The sequence below is a fragment of the Gymnodraco acuticeps genome, unplaced genomic scaffold, assembly GCF_902827175.1.
Source record: "Gymnodraco acuticeps unplaced genomic scaffold, fGymAcu1.1, whole genome shotgun sequence".
In the NCBI taxonomy this organism is placed as follows: Eukaryota; Metazoa; Chordata; class Actinopteri; order Perciformes; family Bathydraconidae; genus Gymnodraco; species Gymnodraco acuticeps.
The window spans coordinates 641,785-666,561 of record NW_022991033.1 but is presented as its reverse complement, the minus strand read 5'-3'; the positions used below and the strand labels follow the sequence as shown (position 1 = coordinate 666,561).

Here is a 24,777-nt window from a genome sequence, read left to right as displayed (position 1 = left end):
GCCACATTCAGCTGTAATAGGCATGCCAACTTGATGCTCTGCTCACGGATGAGTCAATGAGAATAATAAACTGTTAAGATGATGACCTTACGTGTGTAAATATATTTTTCTTCTTTGTGGGGGTCTGGCCCCAAAAACTGTTTCAAGTCCTGAGAAAGTCAAATAAGACGGTGTGTAAAACTTCACTGCCCAGCCAAAAAAAAGTAACCACTTTGATTTAACTAGGCGAGTCGGTAAGGACTTTCCACTGGATAATAACTGCAGCGATGTTTATGTTTTAGCTGAATACACGTTTTTTAACCCTAACTGATGCAGTTAGTCACTTCTTTAATGTTTGTTCTTTCTGATGTAAAGTCAAGGTTGTAACTGTTTGCAATGAAGTTGTGGGGCGCTGAACTGTTCTTTTGATTCATGATAGTAATTACTTGTCTTTCAAATTTGAAGGAGGGTGAGCAAGCATCTTGAGGAACATTCATCATTAACTCCTCCAAAAAATATAATTTATTTAATAATAACACTGAATATGTGAATCATAACAGTGATTGACAGCTGATAGGAATAATATGATTGTTAATATTATCATATTCATACAGACAAACATCGATGAGAGTTAATTAATGTACTTATTGCAGCAGTCTGCATAGATTTGGTACCCCTGCTGGTCTAAGAGTGAAACAAACTCATTCAGTTATTGTTCAGTTAAAATTCATTAAATTATGTCTGCCACCTTATATATTTATATGTAAGGCTTTACTGATGTGCCACAATAATGTCACCTAATGTTATTTAGTTAAAATATCAATATTGTGGCTTTCCAAGTTAACATTGTTGATATGACTGCGATTAAATCAGCATATACTTCTGCCAGGGGACGCCACCCCTGAAATTCTCCTGCCACCCCATGAATATTTGTCTAGATCCGCCCCTGGTCCCCGTTGATGGACAAATAAAGCAATTCTGAAACAAGTGACAGAAGAAAGCTCTAAAAAAAACTATGTAAACGTTCAGATGATCAAAGTTTGACCTTGTTGTGATATCTTGTTGTAACAGATACTTATATAATTGTATTATACTCGTGTGAATCTCTACTGTAATGTTTTTCACTCTCAGTCAATTGCCGCTTTAATCTCCTGAATTTCCCAACGGAGATTAATAAAGGTCCTTCTTATCTTACTTACTAAACGATACCTACACACGTTAGCCCTATGTCGACCTCTGGTAAGGCTGATGTTCATTTGCCCTATTATGGTCATCGTTGGGGTGGAGGTTTTCACTTTTTAACGATAATTGTTAACCACATTTGTTTAAATAATCACTACGTTAGGGAAGACGTCAGAGAGAGAGAGTTGTATTTCAGGGTCCCTAACTAACAATGTAAACATCCGTTAACAGGCGTTACAACGTCGTTAACGTTACCTGTCGCCATAGCGAACAAGCTAACATTACACACAGCTCCTAGCGGTTAGCTCTTGGTTACACATGCGACACGCCGAAAACATTTTACCAGGGACGAGTAACCACCTCAGTCACAAGATAGAACCAAAAAGTGTCCAAACAGAGATTACATGTCGTTGATTTACATAATACAGCCAAACAAGAGCTGTAAACGCTACACTTATCCTGATAGGGGAGGGACGTATATAGAGGCTAACAAGTGTTTAGCTAGCTAACCTGGCCGCCAGCCTTACGAAGCAAAACTTACTGTGCGTCATCTTCCGAGAGTACAGGAGCTTGTTCGGCATTCTCTCCCGGTTCTTCTTCAGGCAGGGATTTGACGTTTGTCCTGCTGTTCTTGTTTTTAAGGATGCCTTTTATCGGCCGGGGAGATGCCATTCCCACACGTTGACGGTCAGACCTGGCGCGCAACTATTTCTTCCCTTCAAGTGATTTTCTGATTCGGTTATTTCTTCCTGCGACTCAATGAACAAAGATAGGTTCTATTTTAAAACATGCTCCCCGTCATAACTCAATGCTCTTTCATAAACTCAGGAGAAATATGTGGTATATCCTACGTGCACTGGCGGTTCTGCATGTCTAGCTAGTCTCCGGTTGTTCGCTGACTGGTGGTGGGGGGGGCAACAGCACTACGAGCGGGTCAGCTCGGCTCACAGTATCGCGAGACTTTGAAACGCGATTACAAATGCTGCATTTGTGTGCTCGGAAATGTCTGTGTCATAAAGGTGAATTTTACGGAGCCCCCCTGGTGACATTGGTGAGAAAAATATTAATACGTGGCCACGAATTAATAATGCGTGGCCACGAATTAGTTATTACGTTCCCACGCATTAGTAGTTCATGGGAACACAATAATTATTACACAATAACTAAATCCAGATAGTCTATAGAAACTGATGACTGAGTGACAACAAGTCGAGTAAAGTTGGAACGATATTCGCAGATTCAGATTTCACGGATCAATAACTCATGAACAAAACGTTGTTCAGACACAAATGACGTCTCCTAAGTACCGTGGTAAGGTTGACAACGAACTACAATCACATTTTGATCAAAAAAGCCAAATACGTGCTGTCCTCACATTGGTCTCTATCTGCAGCCGGAGAAGAAATTAGTGCTCAGGGACCGTCTGCAAAGTGCAACTCCGAATAATATTCAATCACTTCACTATTATACAGTATATTTCTACCAAACTCACTACACACATCAATAGTCTCATGTTGCTCATACTACAGCAGAGAATTTGGAAGAATGTGCTTTTGAATAATTTTGGTGAATATTTATAGTGTAAAATCTTCAATAAATATGGCATCATCTTCAATAACGTTACTATTATACAGTATAAATATTCACCAAAATTATTCCAAACCATATTCTTCCAAACTCTCTGATGTAGTATGAGCAACAGAAGACTATTGATGTGTGTAATGAGTTTGGTAGTAATATACTGTAGAATAGTGAAGTGATTGAATATTATTATATTCTCTTTTTTCGGAGTTGCACTTTGCAGATGGTCCCTGAGCACTCGTTTCTTCTCCGGCTGCAGATAGAGACCAATAGCCGCATTTACACCGCAGTACTTTTCCCACAAAGGTTCAAGAGAATTTAGTTCATGAGAACTCTTTAGTTCTCATGAACTAAGTACAGATCGCGTTCACACCGGAAAAAGTCCCTGGGGGTGGATTAGGCAAATGAAGCCGCTGACGTCACTTATTCTTCTTCTGCTTTGGGTTTACTGGCAGGCCGCAAACCACTTCAAGGCGTATACTGCCGCCCAAAGTCCCCGGCCGGAAGTTCCCGGAGTTGGGGACTGGCTTCAGTAGAAGCTGCTGGGACTCCACTGAAGCCTTCCGAGTAAATCGCCAGAACGCCGACACCTCCTCATCTCCACCACTCCCATGTTTTATTTTGTGTTGCCATAAATTAGTCTCTCTGCGTTTCTGCGCTGGGCTAATGCTAATGCTAATAATGCTAATGCGAGGATAATAAAATGGCGGCTTCACAAAACTTTTTGGGAGTTTTACGGGGCGTGGTTTGCAATCCGCCCAGCCAATCAGAAATATAGCTCTTTTCTCACAAGAGTGCCGCTAAAAAGGTAAAAAGGTTCTCATGAACTAATTTTAGTACCGGCTCTTTTTGGTGTGAACGCGACAAAAGAGTTCTCATGAGAACCTCAAATAAAACTGTATTTATGTGACAAATCTGTTTTTATTGCATAATGAAAACCATGTTATAACCTGCTAAAAGTGTATCGAAAAAAAGTATACAGACCTGGCTACGGTCAAGTAGTATGTGGCTTTTTCTCTTGGTGTTGAGCTGGACTTCAGAGATGCAGTCAGAATATGGGGAGATGTTGGCCTGGGAACTCTGTCTCTGGAAATGGGTGGCAGTATGCATTTCCTTCTCAATAAGCTGCTGTCATCCTGGCAGATTCCATCCAATAGGCAAGCTTTCTTACTTTTCACATCTTGTTTCTGATTTGTTTGCATCTCTTTAAAGTCACCTAGACTGGGGAGATGTGAAAGTAAGTTGCTGATGGGAGGCAAGGGTTGTAAAGCTTTGGCCTTGATTCCTCTGCTTGGTATTGTTACAGTTTTCCTGGATTTGGAAGACATATATGGCTGGTTGAAACCATCCACCAGCAACTTATCCCCCACCCTGGCTCTGAAAGCAGCACTGTACTGGCATTGATTGGAGGCTGCCCCTTTCTGCCCCAAACTCACCCAGCGTTTTATCTGGAGGTAGATACGCATGGGTAGGGATATGTTTGACAGGGACACTACTGAGCACAGCTTGTTTGCTAAGTATTGCACACAGTCCCTGCTACCATGCTGAATAGCAACTTCAAAGGATCCCGACCTCCAGGGTCCCTACAAGTCAAGCTCAAAAGGTTCTTGGTGATGAAGAGGTTGAGGATGAGGAGGTGGTTGCGCTCTACAGCTATGTGGATGGGACACTTTCCGGTGTCTCTATGGGCGGTTTGCTGGCACCACTGGCGGTACGGATGGACCCCGACTGGTTTGTCAGCATGCACCCCTCTCTCCAGCAGCCAGCCTGCCAGATCCAGGTGACCAGAAGAGGCAGCGATGTACAGTGCCACCTGCAGCTGAAACCTGGAGAAGCAGGTCAGAAATGATTCATTTTAAGTGTAAAATTGCACTCTGACTTTATGGATAAAGTGAAAGACAACAGTTCTGTTGCACTTGTATTTGAATGATTATGAATGGAGTTTCTGACCTCATTACCGGCTTCTTCTCTGATAGGTGGATCTGGACTGTCAATCTGTGTGAATGCGCCTAATAGGCGCATTCACACCGCAGTACTTTTCCCACAAAGGTTCATGAGAACTTACGGCCCGTCTACACTACAGGCATCGAAAAATGCTTTCAACACTTCGCCCATTCACTTGAATGGGGTGACGTAGGCCTAGTTGATTTTGAATCTTCGCCGAACTGCATTGTGGGGAGCGGAGCGTGGCTTTCTTTTGAGGCTCGATGCTTGGCATCAGCCAATCAAATCCCGCGTATGCAAATCTGACAGTTCAAGCGCTAGCCAATCAAACCGTGTGTATGCTGGGAGAGACTACGCAGGTCATTTCCTCATATTCAAAAAAAATGGAGGGAAATTCATTATAGCGGTAGTGAATCACCCGGTGCTGTATGATCAGTCTCTGTTCATCTACCGGGATACAAACTGGAGGAGCGAGGCATGAAGGGAGGGTGGCAGAGACAGTGGATGAAACTGGTAGGTTTTCGCCTGTTTGGGGATTTTATATCCAGTTTACCTCGTTTTAACATTGCTATTGCTTTGTATGCCGGGGGCGGGCGGGAGATTCCTGATTGGTTGTTGGTCGCCTTGGGCGCGAGAAATCGCCAAGCCTCAGACACGCCCAGCTTCAAGATTTTTTGATGCCTGTAGTGTAGACGGGCCACCCCTGAAATTCTCCTGCCACCCTCTTGCCACCCCATGAATATTTGTCTAGATCCGCCCCTGTATGTCTTCCTACATTTTTATTGGCATGTATTCATCTTCTTTTTAATGTATTCATATATTTTTAAATAAAAGACCAATTCTCAATCCTATTTTGCTTATTTTTTATACAGTTACAATCATGGGCGTCCTTTTGGTAGAAAAAGTGGTGGGGACAATTTCTCCAGATTTAACATCAGCATAGCAGAATACAAAATATATCCCTCCCCTGGGTGTTGAGCACCTGCATGGAAAAAGTAGTCCCTTTTCTGTTTGCTGGTTTAAGAGAGAAAAACAATGGGAACCAAAGCTCGCTGACTATTACTGCCTCCAGTTTCGCAAATGCTTAAAACAACTCATAAACCTCTTCTTCAATTTTAATCAGAAAATTGTTTATTGATGTTCAACTACACACATAGAGAGGGCTGCAGTGGGCTTTGTTACTACATTTCAATTTCAACCAAAGGCAAGTCATCAGCAAGGCCCTCTCCTTTAGATTTTATTAAACACAACATTGCATTAATTAATCATTCACTTCCAGTAATTAAAACAAGTTTTTTTTAAATCTGTACATATACGTACGTCTATCAATCTCTTTTTGTGTAAAAAGCTATAGAATAAAGATACTTGGCTATACGTATATAAAGACAGACAAGTTTAATTTCAACAACATGCTAAGCCTGAGATACACTCCTCAGTTGTCACTCTGAAGGATTCTTCGTTGTCCAGTTATTGAAGCAGCTGATGGGAGATCCACCAGCAGTTTGTTTGATGATGAACACATCTGGATCAGGCCATGGTATGGACACGCTTCCTGATCAGGGTCCGGGCAATGCTCAGCTGCTTCAACCAAGGCTTTTCTGTAAAGTTACTGCATAAGAGAAACATGCATTAACTCAATAAAGTAGGGCTGTCATGTATTTCTTTAACATATAAGTCAGTATCAATCATGATGAATTGTTAGTGTGGTGAAATAACCAAAAAATGAGGCAGTTGATAGCCTATATTTAATTTCTTATTAGAGAAACTACAAAAACGTTTAAAAAAATGCTTTAATATGAAAATATATGTAACGCCTTTAACTTAATTGTTGTCAGAATATTTTATAAGCCCATCAGTAACTAGAAACTGACAGAATTACGGACAGAAAATATGTGTGGTTTAAACAAATTGACTGTACGAAAAACAGATTTTGCTTAACTGACCCTTTGCTGTGAACCTCAAATAAAACTGTATTTATGTGACAAATCTGTTTTTATTGCATAATGAAAACCATGTTATAACCTGCTAAAAGTGTATCGAAAAAAAGTATACAGACCTGGCTACGGTCAAGTAGTATGTGGCTTTTTCTCTTGGTGTTGAGCTGGACTTCAGAGATGCAGTCAGAATATGGGGAGATGTTGGCCTGGGAACTCTGTCTCTGGAAATGGGTGGCAGTATGCATTTCCTTCTCAATAAGCTGCTGTCATCCTGGCAGATTCCATCCAATAGGCAAGCTTTCTTACTTTTCACATCTTGTTTCTGATTTGTTTGCATCTCTTTAAAGTCACCTAGACTGGGGAGATGTGAAAGTAAGTTGCTGATGGGAGGCAAGGGTTGCAAAGCTTTGGCCTTGATTCCTCTGCTTGGTATTGTTACAGTTTTCCTGGATTTGGAAGACATATATGGCTGGTTGAAACCATCCACCAGCAACTTATCCCCCACCCTGGCTCTGAAAGCAGCACTGTACTGGCATTGATTGGAGGCTGCCCCTTTCTGCCCCAAACTCACCCAGCGTTTTATCTGGAGGTAGATACGCATGGGTAGGGATATGTTTGACAGGGACACTACTGAGCACAGCTTGTTTGCTAAGTATTGCACACAGTCCCTGCTACCATGCTGAATAGCAACTTTCAAAGGATCCCGACCTCCAGGGTCCCTACAAGTCAAGCTCAAAAGGTTCTTGGTGATGAAGAGTTTGAGGATGAGGAGGTGGTTGCGCTCTACAGCTATGTGGATGGGACACTTTCCGGTGTCTCTATGGGCGGTTTGCTGGCACCACTGGCGGTACGGATGGACCCCGACTGGTTTGTCAGCATGCACCCCTCTCTCCAGCAGCCAGCCTGCCAGATCCAGGTGACCAGAAGAGGCAGCGATGTACAGTGCCACCTGCAGCTGAAACCTGGAGAAGCAGGTCAGAAATGATTCATTTTAAGTGTAAAATTGCACTCTGACTTTATGGATAAAGTGAAAGACAACAGTTCTGTTGCACTTGTATTTGAATGATTATGAATGGAGTTTCTGACCTCATTACCGGCTTCTTCTCTGATAGGTGGATCTGGACTGTCAATCTGTGTGAATGCGCCTAATAGGCGCATTCACACCGCAGTACTTTTCCCACAAAGGTTCATGAGAACTTACGGCCCGTCTACACTACAGGCATCGAAAAATGCTTTCAACACTTCGCCCATTCACTTGAATGGGGTGACGTAGGCCTAGTTGATTTTGAATCTTCGCCGAACTGCATTGTGGGGAGCGGAGCGTGGCTTTCTTTTGAGGCTCGATGCTTGGCATCAGCCAATCAAATCCCGCGTATGCAAATCTGACAGTTCAAGCGCTAGCCAATCAAACCGTGTGTATGCTGGGAGAGACTACGCAGGTCATTTCCTCATATTCAAAAAAAATGGAGGGAAATTCATTATAGCGGTAGTGAATCACCCGGTGCTGTATGATCAGTCTCTGTTCATCTACCGGGATACAAACTGGAGGAGCGAGGCATGAAGGGAGGTGGCAGAGACAGTGGATGAAACTGGTAGGTTTTCGCCTGTTTGGGGATTTTATATCCAGTTTACCTCGTTTTAACATTGCTATTGCTTTGTATGCCGGGGGCGGGCGGGAGATTCCTGATTGGTTGTTGGTCGCCTTGGGCGCGAGAAATCGCCAAGCCTCAGACACGCCCAGCTTCAAGATTTTTTGATGCCTGTAGTGTAGACGGGCCACCCCTGAAATTCTCCTGCCACCCTCTTGCCACCCCATGAATATTTGTCTAGATCCGCCCCTGTATGTCTTCCTACATTTTTATTGGCATGTATTCATCTTCTTTTAATGTATTCATATATTTTTAAATAAAAGACCAATTCTCAATCCTATTTTGCTTATTTTTTATACAGTTACAATCATGGGCGTCCTTTTGGTAGAAAAAGTGGTGGGGACAATTTCTCCAGATTTAACATCAGCATAGCAGAATACAAAATATATCCCTCCCCTGGGTGTTGAGCACCTGCATGGAAAAAGTAGTCCCTTTTCTGTTTGCTGGTTTAAGAGAGAAAAACAATGGGAACCAAAGCTCGCTGACTATTACTGCCTCCAGTTTCGCAAATGCTTAAAACAACTCATAAACCTCTTCTTCAATTTTAATCAGAAAATTGTTTATTGATGTTCAACTACACACATAGAGAGGGCTGCAGTGGGCTTTGTTACTACATTTCAATTTCAACCAAAGGCAAGTCATCAGCAAGGCCCTCTCCTTTAGATTTTATTAAACACAACATTGCATTAATTAATCATTCACTTCCAGTAATTAAAACAAGTTTTTTTTAAATCTGTACATATACGTACGTCTATCAATCTCTTTTTGTGTAAAAAGCTATAGAATAAAGATACTTGGCTATACGTATATAAAGACAGACAAGTTTAATTTCAACAACATGCTAAGCCTGAGATACACTCCTCAGTTGTCACTCTGAAGGATTCTTCGTTGTCCAGTTATTGAAGCAGCTGATGGGAGATCCACCAGCAGTTTGTTTGATGATGAACACATCTGGATCAGGCCATGGTATGGACACGCTTCCTGATCAGGGTCCGGGCAATGCTCAGCTGCTTCAACCAAGGCTTTTCTGTAAAGTTACTGCATAAGAGAAACATGCATTAACTCAATAAAGTAGGGCTGTCATGTATTTCTTTAACATATAAGTCAGTATCAATCATGATGAATTGTTAGTGTGGTGAAATAACCAAAAAATGAGGCAGTTGATAGCCTATATTTAATTTCTTATTAGAGAAACTACAAAAACGTTTAAAAAAATGCTTTAATATGAAAATATATGTAACGCCTTTAACTTAATTGTTGTCAGAATATTTTATAAGCCCATCAGTAACTAGAAACTGACAGAATTACGGACAGAAAATATGTGTGGTTTAAACAAATTGACTGTACGAAAAACAGATTTTGCTTAACTGACCCTTTGCTGTGAACCTCAAATAAAACTGTATTTATGTGACAAATCTGTTTTTATTGCATAATGAAAACCATGTTATAACCTGCTAAAAGTGTATCGAAAAAAAGTATACAGACCTGGCTACGGTCAAGTAGTATGTGGCTTTTTCTCTTGGTGTTGAGCTGGACTTCAGAGATGCAGTCAGAATATGGGGAGATGTTGGCCTGGGAACTCTGTCTCTGGAAATGGGTGGCAGTATGCATTTCCTTCTCAATAAGCTGCTGTCATCCTGGCAGATTCCATCCAATAGGCAAGCTTTCTTACTTTTCACATCTTGTTTCTGATTTGTTTGCATCTCTTTAAAGTCACCTAGACTGGGGAGATGTGAAAGTAAGTTGCTGATGGGAGGCAAGGGTTGCAAAGCTTTGGCCTTGATTCCTCTGCTTGGTATTGTTACAGTTTTCCTGGATTTGGAAGACATATATGGCTGGTTGAAACCATCCACCAGCAACTTATCCCCCACCCTGGCTCTGAAAGCAGCACTGTACTGGCATTGATTGGAGGCTGCCCCTTTCTGCCCCAAACTCACCCAGCGTTTTATCTGGAGGTAGATACGCATGGGTAGGGATATGTTTGACAGGGACACTACTGAGCACAGCTTGTTTGCTAAGTATTGCACACAGTCCCTGCTACCATGCTGAATAGCAACTTTCAAAGGATCCCGACCTCCAGGGTCCCTACAAGTCAAGCTCAAAAGGTTCTTGGTGATGAAGAGTTTGAGGATGAGGAGGTGGTTGCGCTCTACAGCTATGTGGATGGGACACTTTCCGGTGTCTCTATGGGCGGTTTGCTGGCACCACTGGCGGTACGGATGGACCCCGACTGGTTTGTCAGCATGCACCCCTCTCTCCAGCAGCCAGCCTGCCAGATCCAGGTGACCAGAAGAGGCAGCGATGTACAGTGCCACCTGCAGCTGAAACCTGGAGAAGCAGGTCAGAAATGATTCATTTTAAGTGTAAAATTGCACTCTGACTTTATGGATAAAGTGAAAGACAACAGTTCTGTTGCACTTGTATTTGAATGATTATGAATGGAGTTTCTGACCTCATTACCGGCTTCTTCTCTGATAGGTGGATCTGGACTGTCAATCTGTGGCCAAGGAGGCAACTCAGGAGGAACTCCACCCACCCATCCCAGGTATCCAAACGGAGAGTAGTGCCTTTGTTTGAAAAATAAAATAGTAATAACGGTTAGGATTTTAAAATAGATCTGAATCATTAAATTATTATACTATAATATTAACTTCAAAATAGAAAGCAATTATTTCTAAGAAATAAATGCTCTGTTCCATTTCTCTATTATGAAGTTCCTACCAGCTAACATTCAACACATTTTGGAAGCTTAGCCTACATTACACAATTGAAAGTAAAGTAATTTAGAAGTCAAGACAAAACATGATATCTAAACTTTCACTGAATCAATCAAAGTGTTATTAGCTTTGACATTTAAAAAAATAAGGAGCTACGTAGCACTCACACTAACACACATCAACTGCATAAACAGAGAGCAGGCCGTACCCACTACAATGGCGTAGTCTTGCAGTTGGTTGCAGTCGTAGAGCTGCACGCCCTCAGGTGTGCTCAGTCTGAAAGTGCCGACAGGGAGGCCGCTTTGCATGGACACCACAGATTTCAGTCTAGCGATGGACATATTCAAAAGTGCACTTCCCATGATTGGTAGAGTTTTTCCTGTCACAGCATTGAACACACGCATCACAGGCCTTCGTTCACTCTGAAAGAAAAGTATAATGGCCATGCAATTAATAAGTAAAAAGAATACCAAGACTTTAGTTCTTCTTCTTCTTTCGTGTAACGTCAGAGGTCCAACTCGGTGTTGTGTAGCCATGCCCGCACCTCTGGTCCTACGTCGAAGAGGCCGGCTTCCGAGGGTGGTCTATATAAAGGGCAGGTGGTTATTATATGTTCGGCAGTCTGTTCAGGGTCACCACACTCGCATGCAGCACTGTCTGCCAGGCCCCACTTCTTCATTGATGTTTTGAAGCGACCGACCCGAGTTCGTAGACGGTTTAGTGTGGTCCATTGCCGGCGTGGTAGGTCGTCTCCTCCTATGGCGCCATCTCCTGGGTCCCAGATGTAGCGATGGATGCGGGAGGGCCCGGCTAGCTCCCACTCCTGCCTCCAAGCAGCCGCCAACCATGCATCTCTGAAGAGGTCCTCAGAGGTGGAATTGAGAATCTCTTGTGCTGCCTTGTTGAAGGGGAGGCGGGACTTGAGCCTACTTAGAGACTTTAGTTGATGAAACCCTGTTGTTTATCCCCAAAAAGCCGAATTATGTGAATTTATTATTTGTATCTGGACTCTGAATCACTCTAAAATATTGCCAGTGCAAGTGGCCAATAAACAACAAGGAGTTTGCTGCCCCTCTGTGGTTGAAATGATGTTCAATCACACAAAGTTGCATCATATTTTAAGAAACATACTATATACAGATTTGTCTTTGGATATCTTTGCTGAGGGAAAACCAGAGCCTGGCAGGCTTGTATGTATATTTTTATTTGCAAAAGCTCTGTACATGATTTACCATCCTTTAAGCAAAAGATTTATACTGAATAGTATGTGAAATCTTGAGGACCGGGAGGGCAAACATTTATTTTTGAAATAAAAACTTTAGATGTCATAGCAAAGATACACAATCCAAGATATATACAAGTTTCCAGAGTGAAATGGATAAGGTAAGGTTGGTAGAAGGCAACTATTTTACAAGAGGATGTAAAATGATGACAAAGGGACACACACACCCACGCTTATCACTGTCAGCTTTTACAAAAGGTTGCTTGGTGACAAGTCTGGAATGTTTCCCAATAATAAAAAACAACTAAAAGGGACAAACTAAAGATCTCAGACAGCAATAAACTCATTGCTCAGCAGCTGCTCGAACATCTTATACTATATTATAACACCGATGTGACAAACAATCCAAGGATATCTTTGATGAGAAAAAATCCCAATAAATGAATATATAAGCAGTTACGGCTGGTTTAAATAAATGATATAATAATACTAATAACAAAGAATTACAATGCTCAAATATACATTATATTATACATTTTAACATATGGCTCCTACAATACTAATTCTAAGTGAAAATGTGAAGACATTTTTTTTTTCAAGGTGGATTTCCGTGATAGTGTGAATGAGCTCTGGTGTCATCAAGCATAAACTCCACTAAAGTGTTGTTGAGCAGTACAATAAATATAGACTCCAGCTCCAAGAGTAAAAAACGTATAAGTAACTTTCTATCCCTCCAAAAATTGATAAGTAAGTATTTTTCCTAGGGGGTTGTTTCTAAAAAATAATAGTATAGGCCTGAAGAAAAGATGGACTTAAGCATTCTCTCTGTGAATCATTGCAAGCTGATCGTATTTACTGCAAATTACAAAATAGTTTCAACCCTTTTCATATTTGAATACCTTTATCAGGCATCGGATGGCACTGCCCCTTGTGATACCCACGTCGCACAGAGTCCAGTTCTCCCGCAGCGCGGCACCGCCGTAGCTCAGCTCCAGGTACTGGTGCTGCTTGTCATCTGAGAGTTGTACCAGAAAGTTATCCTACAGAAAGGGACACAGTGGAAATGTATGGAGCCAGATAGAGACATGAAAACATTCTTGATAGACAATGCTCAGCGTCTCTGACTGAATTAGCTTTTTTGTTCGTCTTTTTTAAAACCTTATTATAAACTATATTATTAAGTATAGTATTATAACGTATTTACATAATAAGTTATCAGTTGCGGTCCCTTATACATGTATTCATTCATTCAACCACATTTCTAAATGTTTTTACTCCAGCAATATGTCCAAATCGTCATAAAATTCAAAATACAGACAAAGCATGTCAAGAAATGAACACCAGTGATGTTCCTGGGCCACCACTGTTCAGAGCTTTTTATTACCTTGATCATCTGCTTTATGGCCCCCACAGTCTGATTGGGAGAGATGTCAAAAGGCTCACAGGAGGACCCAAAGCAGATGAGGACCCTCATGGTCAGGACATCCGTCCTCCGTCCGCTTGGCTCCTCTGGAGTCTGGCTGGCCCGAGGAGTGTGCGCGATGAGTTTGAGTGAGCCAAAGTCACTGTAGGGATGGGGTTAGGAGTTGGGTGGGTTTGGGGGTAGCTACTGTGAAGATTAGGACATAACAAGTGAACACAAGACAATGCTTTGACATATAAATCATTAAATAGTTGTGCATCCTAAATGCCATTGTATGGAATTTGAAATCTTTGAGCTAGGTCTTTGTCAAAAGTCTTAAATGATTTTATAATGACAGGAAAATAACAAACATTCAAAAATGATACAGGCCTTTAATGTATATTGAGTACTTGAAGAAGAGATGCTTTACATCTCATAGGCCTACTGTGTTGCACACTATTGAGTCACAAAACTGAAGTTTAAAGTAGTCTAATGTCATCTGCTCACATGACCTGCTGCTGTTTATACAACAGGCTGTTTATACAACAGCAATTATACCTCATAACAAATGCCTATAGACTCAAAGCATGGATGTATAATAAGAACTGGATACAGCGTGGGAGGCGGGGCCTCATTCATTCCTATGAGAGCTGCTCATTAGCGCATGATGATAAAATGGCCCAACTTTTGAGAGAGTGAAACGTCACAGATTACCCAGCATGCCTGAGAAGTACCCGTATGTGCACTCATAGAGCATGCGCAACTTTAACCAAAATGCTCGTTCACATCAAGCACGTCAATTTGCGTACACGTAACAGCACCGTGCGTTCATGACAGCATGGTAATATATTGTTGTTATCATGGATTTGATATGAACGAGGCGGCAGTTAGCAGCTAGCTAGTAATGATGCTAATGTACACATCAATCGTTATGTACTTATATTACGCTGTAACAGGATCTAGTGATATCCAACAGAGCTTCATTTAGCATGAAATAATTATTGCACTGTATATATATATATATATATATATATATATATATATATATATATATATATATATATATATATATATATATATATATATATATATATATATATATATTTATATACAGTGCAATAAGCTTCTTAGTGCAATACGAAGCTACAGGGACGTTAATAATGTTTATTTAATACAACATTTACGGTACAAGATTTAATCATACAGCCCATGTAGTAGCCTATGATAATGAATTACAGCAAACATGTGCAATATATCCATTATTACAGCTCCGTGGGGTGGCAGTAAGACGATATGGGTCCGTTCTTATTGTGCATCCATGGGTAAAGATAAACGCAACTCACATTGGTTTCTCATACAGCATCTCTGTAAACTACGTGTATTCACTGAATTTCACTCTGCCTTTAACGGCTCGTTGTAGCTCCAATAGCTCCAATAGCTCCAGCCCCCACCCTCTCTGTGAGCAGTGTGCTCTGATTGGTCGGGACACGTAACATGAATGTGCCGGGCGGCGCGGTCCCGTGGGTTAGATGCGCGTTCATAATGCAGAGGGAAATAACTCTCAGAATAACGTTATTAGCACATTCTTACAACTTGAGGAACGAATATTTTTAATAAGGGCTATACAAACGTTCATACTGTGTAGTTTATTTAGTTTAAAAAAAATTATCCAACGAGTTACAGACCACTCTTTCCCCATGTAAGTCAATGGCAAAAAGTGTTTCCGGGCCTGGCAACCAAACGGAAGTGTAGTACCGCCGTTTGGCCAGCACGAATATTTTCATCTGAGTCCGGCGCACTTCCTGGGGGCTTGACTGAGGCCCAATCCCAAACCACTCCCTCGACCCTCCCCCTCCGTGACGGAGTGAACTCCGTCTGTAGGCACACTCACAGCTGAATGAAGGGTAAAAATACAGCGGCAAGCTTTGGGACGGCCTCCCCTCTCTCCGCAGGAAACGGAAACGGACGTCATGGTGTCCAACTCACATCTCCATCTGTCGGCTGCATTGACCTGCGTTGCTATCCGTCGCCTGTTAGCGGGTGCAATGGCAAGATCCAACAGAAGGCGCAGAAGGTTGAGGCGCATTTTAGCGATGTGCCAGTGGCAGGTAAACATTTCAATATTGCTAATACAACAATTATCTTCACTTTATTTCTTATATAGTAGCCTATGAACTTTGTATGTGTAATACAAATAGATATTTAGATATATTGTGATATACATTCATTTATTCTTTCCTTATAAGCTATACGTGTATATCTGTATAGTGTATGTAGAATTCCAACACAGAGAAATGTTGTCAGTAGTTTATAGAATAAAAAAGGAAAGGTTAATTTGACTTGGTCTCAAAATTGTGTGTGTGTGTGTGTGTGTGTGTGTTCAAAGCGCTGGAGGTCAGTCCAAGCTTTGCCCCTGACATCATTGCATGTTGTGCATTTCTGTGCATAGACATGAACGATGTCCTTGAGGATGCTGAAGCCTTCCACCCTGAAGATGGAGACCAGAGTCCTCCCCCTGCCGCAGCATGTGGACAGGAAAGTCCTGGACACCACCTAAGGAACAGGATTTCTGCACAACTCTCTGCTCCTGTCCAAATGGCACCACACCGGAGAGCACGATTACATCGAATGAACTTTGTTTTTTTTTGGAAAAACGTGGTTGTCTGTTAACTTGTGTTTTTGAAATGATGTGCACACATACCTGATTAATTTTGTTTGTTTTAGTGAGCTCCACTTCTCACTTTAGAGAAAAGCGGTGAAATAAAATAAACCTGTGCACCGTTGATTTCAAACTTGGTTTTCCTGAATTGTCTTTCTGCATAATCCTAAATTGGAGACAAATGTCCTTACCTCTTGGATCATTCAATCACGAGCACAGAGCAAAGGTTCAGAAAATGAACACAGGTCTTCTAATACAATCACTTTTGTTTTTGAGTGAAACTCTGCAAATGGTTTGACATGAGCAATTAAGACCGTAAATATCATGTATATTTTAATGCCTTATACCTATGAAGCGCAGACATATCTTTATTTAAAATGCTGATATTCAGGGTTAATCTTCAGACTTTGGAAAAAACACTTTAGTTCCGTGCACAACATTACTTTGTGCAAAACTTTTCCTTCTACATTATGAAACCCACACAGAACAATGTAGCCATCTAACAATCAAGCAAACGCAATGTCACCTTCATCACCCGTCTGCCTGTATTTACTATAGAATATTGAAGACATGAAGGACAGTACGTTAAATTAGGTTTATTGTCTTCCAAATAAATAATACAAGCGAACAAAAACAAGTCTTTTAAGTAACATCAATAATCAAACATAGAAATGGCCAATGGTGGGGGGGAACAAATAAATCACATTTTGTCGACCATTTTTTCGAACAGGGTTAGAAATTTCTCTGAGTGCTGCATTATTTGTCTGTGGCGTTCGTCCTCTTTTTCTGCCTCGCGTTCTAGGCACTCCAGCACTCCCATAGCACCTTTTCTTTTTTTGGGGGGGGCTGCTGGGTGGTTCCAGCCTCAGACAGTGATGAGGGTGGTGAGGGGTCTGGATCATCAGCCACATTTGGGGGGGGAAGGAAGAGGAGCAGGAAGCAGCCTCCGGATCGAAGAGGATTGTGGGGTTTGCCAAGGCTGAGGCAACAAGGACAGGAGGACTAATTGAAGGCCTTGCACCTATGGCCTCATCCATGGCCATGAAGAAGGGCCATGTTGCAGGGGTTTCTTCCCCCTGATCAGTCTCTGTTCCAGTCCTTGGCCTTTTAAGTTCCTATTGCAAACAAATGCATGCTAGAAATCTTTGTTCAGCTTTTTCAAAAACAAACATGTTTTACAATAACAATACACCATTTACCTTGTATTTCTTTTTTAGGTTCTCCTATTTCTTGGAGGCCTGTTTGTGAGACACATGTTGCCCAAGGTCCAGTTCCTTAATGATTGACCTGTTATCATAGAATATTTAAACAATATATATTGGTGTTAAGGCAATGACCCACAGTGCACATTCATTACTTTCATTGCACAAAATATGAATTGAGTGCATAACTCACTCCCATGCTTCTTTGGCAGCATTGCGTTTTTTGCAGAACAGGTCATCCTTTTCCATTCTTAAAGCAATAAGTGCCTTGGTTTTTACCACAGTCCCTGAAATTATAAATCACACTTAAGTTTAAACCGATTTCGTAAGTGAATGGATACATGAATTGACACATGTGTTGTTAGTTTGATTCCGATTTAGATTTGTACATCTTCAAAATAAAAATCTAATGTAATCTTGGCAAATCAAATTAACACGTGTAGATTTATAAATACATGTTCACAAAGGCATGTTTTAGTTAAGGCAACGTATTATTTATCGTTTAAAAAAATAACCACATGGAACTCACATTTGTATGACGTTGTTTCCTCCATGCCCGAAAAACGGTTGCACACCTGTGGAGTGAGATTATCAAGCCTGCATCCATGCAAACTCGCTGTCGGAGGCTTTTATAACCCACTACGCCTCCGCCCTGATTGCTTTGGACCAGCCCTCAATATGGCGGACCCTTCGCGTGAACGCGCAAACGGAGGGATAGGGTGTAGGGGTAGGGTGTAGGGGGCGGTTTGGGAATGGGCCTCAAAGTCACAAAGTTCAGATGCAGGTATGGACTTACTTTCTTAAAGTAGACATTACACAGCCAGACAGGAAATGTTGTACATCAGCATATCTGACGGACTCAAATAAAGTACTTAAAGGCAGTGGCGTTTTCTCCCGGAGGCCAAGGGAAGCCAGGCTTCCCTTGTTTTTTCGGATTGTAGTTATAATTTAAATAAATAAATAAAAACACTTTGTTTTGTTTCGATAATTCTCCTTTGCTGTGTGTTGCTGCCGGCCCGTCGCTCCCCCATTCTCATTGAGTATTTTACAAAGAGTGAAACAAACAGCGCCCCTCTAGATGTTATGGTGAAACAGTAGATTGCACTCTCTGTTGTGAGAGGAGGCCAGCCGAATCTAGCTTCCCTTGGTGAAAAAAAATGGAGGGATTGACCAATCAGATGAGGCCCACGTGATGCCCCTGCCAACCTGTGATTGGTCAAGGCCATGCCAAGGGAAGCCAGCCGCCTCTTGCTTCCCTTCAGAGGCGGCTGGCGGCTGGCGATTTGATTGGACACTGCCATCCAATCAAATCACATCAACATCAGTTTTAATACTGTAACTGTCATCACCGCCGTCAGAAATTATCAAGCAAATGAAGCATTATGGAGGGTGGAGATTTGGCGTACTTAATCAAACATAACTTTACTAAACTTCTGCTACAGCAGCAACTGAAAATTAAATCAGATGACAGGCCAATGCCCGCACTCGAGCTGTGTGTACACAGAGGAAAAAGGGAGAGAATCGGACGTTCAATGAGGACAATTATGTCCGCACGGAGTGGCTAACTGGAAGCGCTAAACTTCAGCGTCTATTTTGCTGGCCATGTCTTCTTTTTGACAAGGATTCGTGCTCCCTGAACAATCCTTGGGCAACTTCAGGATTCATCGACCTTGCCAACCTGTCACGGGCAATTGAGAGGCACGGTAAATCCAAAAATCACATAGATTGTGTTATTGTCTGCATACATTAATAAGTAAAATGCTTAAATTAATAAGGAGAGTTTCAGCTGGAGAGTGCGTGCGGACCTTTCGGTTAGATAACAGGCGAGTGCAAGTCCTGCATCTGTGTGATACAAATGTGTGTAAAATGATACCGGGTGCTGTAATCACTCATCTGGTTACGTTATTGACCACCCCCCCGACCCAAAAAATGGGCTTCCCCTACATTTTTCCCCACGCCACGCTACTGCTTAAAGGTGGGGTAGGTAAGTTTCAGAAACCGGCTCGAGTGCACTAAAATTTGAAAGTACACAGCCGAAAAGAATCCGCCCCTTCCTTACAGAGCACCTCCTCCAACACACATGAACGCGCACATGACGTCAGCAGACTGGTGAAAGTGGCCGCCTGTTGCTGGCGAGTCATCGAAGTACTGCTGCAATGCACGCCCAATGACGGCACAAGATACATTTGCTCTCTAGGGCTCTGGCGTGCACGAGATGGAAAGCTGACAGACCGGTCGGCAATCCAATCCGTTTAGCCGGGCCGGCTAAACGGATTGGTTGTACTTTTTACAGTATTACGGCTTCCACAGATGAAATTTTTTTATGGATTTTTTGTCAAAGCACTTAAGATATTCATTGCTACCGGGATGTTAAGAGCATTCCATGGAATATAACAAAAAGTGTATCTCGAGCCGGTTTCTCAAATTTACCTACCTACCGCACCTTTAACATATTAGAGCATATTTACATTGTTGTAGTAATTTTCTTGATTCGTGCAATAAACCATAAATGCATCAAGACACCAAAGCAAATTGTACTGTTAGTGAAAACCTATAATAAACAATATTATGATTCTCAATAATAAGTTATGTACTGAATTACAATTTTCAATTCTAACACAATTTACAATATGAACAAATGAAAATGGTTTAATGTGTCAACACAGTTGGAAAAAAGTTCAAGCAGCGGTTTGACGTCAGCCCTGCACTCCCTTTTACACCACTGTTTTCACATTGGAATGGAGGGTCGTTACAGTAACTTGAAATGTTCTTTGATAGTTTTACAGGGGACTGCTAATTTGCATTTGACCTTTTAAAATCTGAAGCTGTGCACATCCCTTTTGTGTTTAATCCGGGTTTGGAGCAAACAGTGACGATGTTTTCGGTGTTTCTCAAGGTTTCTCAATGATCAAAATCTGTAACTTTTGATGTTTTGAAGTCAATCAGGACACAAATAAAACTTAGATAAATCTTCCATAATTATTTACTCAATCCTTTTAAGCACAATGCATTTAAAATTAAACTTTGAAAGTTATGTTTTTCATTGTATTTAAGGCAATTTTTTAAATAGTTCTCCAAACCTTTTTTAAATACTGTTTTATGCTGAAAATACATTTTGTTTCATGTTGGTATTTATTTCTATGTAGTGTATTGTTAATTGAAGGAAGACATCAAAGTCTCTCAATCTATATTATCTCAGTTTTATTTTTAACCAATACAAAATTATCCACCAAAGAGAAGGTGCATGTCATTAACTAAAGAGGGTGCTAGAGATTAAAAACGGACACTGACGATGTATTTTGAGGAGGGAGGGTGCCAAGGAAAGGAATACCTTTCTCTATTTGAAATAAATTATGTCTTCAAATGTTGCATTCAGTTGCCAGGTCATCTCCTAATGTAATGATGTAGCTTTAATAAAGCTGTAAATACAAGCTGGCGGCTGCTGGTTCAGGCAGTTCACTGTAAAAGGCAGTAGTGGTTGTGTGCTGCCTGTCCCATGGTCCCATGGTGCTGTCACGTGGATATGTTTACGTCTGGAGTCACTTCCGGAATTTAATGATTGACATATGGTTCGTCCAATCAGAACCTGATTATGAAGCGGTGGATGTGAAGCTAGCGGAGGAGATTAAACTGTTACGTTTATGTTCATATTTGTTGGCACGCCGTCCAAACGGGATGAAGTCCATCCAAAATCTTCGCTGTTGTGCATATGCCTTGACACGACTTACAGTAAAGGAGAGCGATGTCCCCACCAGCAGCTAAATTCCTGGACAAGATAAACCTCCAGGCAGAAATAAAGGTAAACACCCACGACAAGCCAGCTAGCTTCCCGTGTTAGCGCTATGCTAACATGGGTACAGGACGCTCTGTTTTTATAGCTAGATGCACGTCTTTAAGGCTGTCCACATCTTTATTAAGGTGTATAACAATACTATAAACAACTGTAGCTATCTGAAAATGACTGACACTAACGCTACAAATGATATTTATATAAAAGCAGTTTGGAGTGGACACCGTTACCAAACAGCAGTCACGGGAGATTTAGGGTTTGAACGTTTAACACCATTTTCTGAAGTCTGGTGATTGTTGTCAACTGTATGATCGTCATTAACTTTTGTATTCTTTAATCACTCTTGTTTGTAAATGCAGCTGTCGCACTTTTACCTTTTTATAGTGTTTTTCTTAATAAAATCGGACTTCTGTCACTTCATGTTTAGTCATCTGTGCACACCTGACATGTTGCTTTCACTTCCCCTTGGGTGTTGTGTTAAGAGGACCCTCTTTTGTCTAAGCCAGGTTTGGTGTAATGTCTCTGACTGTCGTGCATCAGAGTTTGTGCATCCCATAATAATGTGTTTCATAGGAATTTAGTCACATATGTAAGCTAAATTGACAATACATTTGAGTGACACCAAGCGAGTCATCTAAGAAATCAACATCTGCCTTTCGCAAACATGTGTGTGACATGTTGTACATTATGACACGAATACATAGTGCAGTTAAACATAAGGGTTTGGGGATATGGTATACTGTTAGAAAAAGAAGAAAAGTGACATTTCAGTTTCAGCTCTCCTTGTTATATTTCATTTCAGTTAGCAGGAATGTGTTATGGTTATATTTAATTCCCATTTGTTTTGCATCAAAATAATAAGTAGCCTACCTAAATTGTTTGTAGTTTTATTCTGTCAAAAATGACAGAATAATCCTCAATAGTTTTTCTCTTAATGATCAAGATCAGGAGTTACATTTTGGATATTGTGAATTTTGACGTTATCATTTTGCATTTCGTTTTGGGCACCTTCGATTGGAGAGGTGTTAACAAGAATAAGATATGATATACTTTATTAATCCCAAATTGGCAAAATTGTTTTGTTGCAGCGGCATGTAAAACAAAGTATTGCACATGATTAGAAATAAAAAAGACTAGAAAATAAGCAATTATACAATATAAATAAAAGTTGACCATGAAGGCTGGTTATGTCTTACTATTTTATTAATCCTATTGAACATATCAGGCTTTGCCGTGCTAATTATAGAGTATGGAGACCATCAGAAAGGACAGCAGCAGCATTAGTAAGATGGGAGGAGAGGAATGTGACATTTTGAAGCCTCACTCCCTGTTTACTCTGATGTGAGTAAGACTTCAAATTTAACTTTTTAAAAGTGAATTATGAAGAGATAAAGCAGGTGGCATTATTGATCTAGAAATGATTGTTTTAGCAGATTTTTGGTTGAAAAATATATAGTACTTACATTTTCACCCTAAAATGTGACTTTGCTTTTAATATAATTAATAGTTTTGCAATGGGTATTGTTAATTTCCGCCTGCTTATTACTAGAATACATGCAAACACTGGTTTAGTTAGAGGCAACAACATGCAAATCAGGATCTCTGCGGTAACCTTTGAAATGTGTATGAACATGTTATGACAAAATGAGTATTAACATGTTTCCACATTTGACTTGCAGCTATTTAGTGATGCTGAAACATAGTGTAACATGTTGTCTATAAATCAAATCAAATTTGATTTAGATTTTAATTTTTTTATTTATAGAGCACATTTAAAAACGATTTGTTGTCGAGCCAAAGTGCTGTACATGTAATAAAAACACTTTACTTCAATAACAACAAAAGACCATCATTTACAACAGCAAATATAAAAACAAAACACAGGGAAATGTCAGGAGTCGTACTCAGCTCTGACTAGAGGGCCAGAGAGAAAGAAGAAGTGAGTCTTCAGTGAGGATTTAAAGAACCCTATGGTCTGGGCCGACCTCACATGGAGGGGCAGACTGTTCCAGAGCCTGGGGCCAGCTACTGCTATAAAGGTGCTACTAAAGCTCTATCCTATTTATTCAAAGCACTACTGCTACAGTACAGTTGTGAGAGGCCACTTTATATAACCTTGACAAATGGTAACATTGCACACATGATGCAATAATTAGAAAAACTGCCATGTTTTCCTCAAATTGTACAAAACAAAACAGGTAATCCTCAAACCTTACTTCACTTTGCAGCTTGACCACACAGCTTAGTGGTTTAAAGTCTGGTGGTTGGTTTCTCCTGACCCAGTCACATGATGCCCTCCGCTGTGTGAACTCATACCCCTTATGCTGGGATGTCAGGCCTGAAGCTAACTTCTGTACATGAACTTATTAATATACTTGGTTGCAAAGAGAAACTTAAGTTCAGTTGTGTGGAAGTAGGATTAAAACTTCTTCTGGTGAAAATTCCTGTATTATCAAACCACAATGTCCGTTTCTTCCAGTATCATGCAGCCCTAGCCTCTACTCTCCACTTGCTTCTTCCTGCTTTTACATCTTAAAATGAACAAGTAATACAAAAAGAAACAGATGCTCCAGAATACCTGGTGTATATCCACACAGCCAGCTTTACAGCACTTCTCAGATTGTCTGTATCATTTATCATATATGAACTGTGAAAAGAAAGAGTGGGAAGGGGCATTATTGACACAAAATGATTTTCAGCTGTCAAGAATATCAGCTCTGCTTTGTCAATGTTGCAGAAGATTTAATTCAGTATTGAAATATAGATGATCCATGGGCTCTGAAAGCTGAAATTACAATAAATTCAACAACGCAGCAACCTCGAGAGACAGACACATGTGGAGTGGGATAATCGAAAAACCAGATGCAGGATTAGAATAGACTGAGGCTTGGACAGTGCACTGCTTCAACCACTGGCACCATTTAACATTTGAACATAGCATTAAACACCACTTTTGGCGTTAGGACAACTAAAAAAACAGCACTCCAGTATTACATTTAAATGTCTGTATTTGAATGAATCAATACTACTTCATCAGTGTATGCAAGTTAAGGCGTAACCTTGATGTCTTTTCCAGGTGTAAGGACAACAGACGGCGGAAAGCGCTTCCACTGCAAGCCGGTGTGTGTGGTCATTTGTGTGTGTGTTTATGGTTGTGTATGTTTATGAGTGAGTGGCACAGCAGCTGGGGGTTGTAACGTGATGCCAAGATGCTGCTGTCTCTGGGAATGCTGATGCTGTCGGCCACGCAGATTTACACCATCTTCACTGTTCAGCTCTTCGCCTTCCTCAACCTGCTGCCCGTGGGGGCCGACATCGCTGCTGTGAGTGATTCTTAGTACATGTAGGACAATCTAAAGAAACATACAACAATAATATAACAATGGTATGCATTAGGAACACACCGCCTATCCGGATCAGCATTAACATGGTGCTTTAGGTATTTCACGTCTAGGTTTTGTGTCTTTAAGTCATTTAGTGAAGTTGACAATGCATCAACTTCCATGAAATACC

General features: G+C 41.0%; 4 protein-coding genes and 1 long non-coding RNA gene across 5 annotated transcripts in view; 1 reads left to right on the top strand and 4 right to left on the bottom strand.

Annotated features, from left to right (window-relative positions):
- ppp1r2 (protein phosphatase 1, regulatory (inhibitor) subunit 2) overlaps positions 1 to 2,084 on the bottom strand; it is a 33,958-nt gene extending 31,874 nt beyond the window's left edge. The window contains exon 1 of the mRNA XM_034236409.1: positions 1,703 to 2,084. Coding sequence (XP_034092300.1) covers positions 1,703 to 1,833 — 131 coding nt within the window. The 5' untranslated portion in view covers positions 1,834 to 2,084. The remainder of the gene's footprint in view (positions 1 to 1,702) is intronic.
- A 3,819-nt stretch (positions 2,085 to 5,903) lies between these two features.
- Positions 5,904 to 7,722, bottom strand: LOC117559713 (protein ANKUB1-like). The gene is made up of 3 exons (XM_034236392.1): positions 7,710 to 7,722; positions 6,743 to 7,585; positions 5,904 to 6,295 (listed from the first exon to the last, which is right to left on the bottom strand). Exons 1-3 carry the CDS (start codon positions 7,712 to 7,714, stop codon positions 6,214 to 6,216), a joined length of 930 nt encoding a protein of 309 aa, XP_034092283.1. The 5' UTR covers positions 7,715 to 7,722; the 3' UTR covers positions 5,904 to 6,213.
- Positions 7,723 to 8,918: 1,196 nt separating this feature from the next.
- LOC117559703 (protein ANKUB1-like) lies at positions 8,919 to 13,715 on the bottom strand. The gene is made up of 6 exons (XM_034236383.1): positions 13,596 to 13,715; positions 13,111 to 13,251; positions 11,198 to 11,411; positions 10,725 to 10,839; positions 9,758 to 10,600; positions 8,919 to 9,310 (listed from the first exon to the last, which is right to left on the bottom strand). The coding sequence occupies exons 1-6, from the start codon at positions 13,683 to 13,685 to the stop codon at positions 9,229 to 9,231; spliced, it is 1,485 nt and encodes a 494-aa protein (XP_034092274.1). The 5' UTR covers positions 13,686 to 13,715; the 3' UTR covers positions 8,919 to 9,228.
- Positions 13,716 to 17,471: 3,756 nt separating this feature from the next.
- Positions 17,472 to 18,174, bottom strand: LOC117559704. Its single transcript, XR_004570991.1, has 3 exons — positions 18,004 to 18,174; positions 17,668 to 17,761; positions 17,472 to 17,559 (listed from the first exon to the last, which is right to left on the bottom strand). It is a non-coding gene; the product is annotated as an uncharacterized LOC117559704 (long non-coding RNA).
- Positions 18,175 to 21,066: 2,892 nt separating this feature from the next.
- Positions 21,067 to 24,777, top strand: part of rnf13 (ring finger protein 13) — a 56,822-nt gene continuing 53,111 nt past the window's right edge. Inside the window, exons 1-2 of the mRNA XM_034236408.1 lie at positions 21,067 to 21,273; positions 24,341 to 24,587. Of these exons, the coding sequence (XP_034092299.1) occupies positions 24,474 to 24,587 (114 nt within the window). The 5' untranslated portion in view covers positions 21,067 to 21,273; positions 24,341 to 24,473. The remainder of the gene's footprint in view (positions 21,274 to 24,340; positions 24,588 to 24,777) is intronic.

Excerpts from the sequence above, each read along its gene's own strand:
- LOC117559703 (XM_034236383.1), bottom strand. The coding sequence starts at position 13,685 with ATGAGGGTCCTCATCTGCTTTGGGTCCTCCTGTGAGCCTTTTGACATC. Across the intron at positions 11,412-13,110 it reads CCATCCGATGCCTGATAAAG|AGTGAACGAAGGCCTGTGAT; the intron begins GTATTCAAATAT and ends CTTTTCTTTCAG. Across the intron at positions 9,311-9,757 it reads TACTACTTGACCGTAGCCAG|TAACTTTACAGAAAAGCCTT; the intron begins GTCTGTATACTT and ends TCTCTTATGCAG.
- LOC117559713 (XM_034236392.1), bottom strand. Across the intron at positions 6,296-6,742 it reads TACTACTTGACCGTAGCCAG|TAACTTTACAGAAAAGCCTT; the intron begins GTCTGTATACTT and ends TCTCTTATGCAG.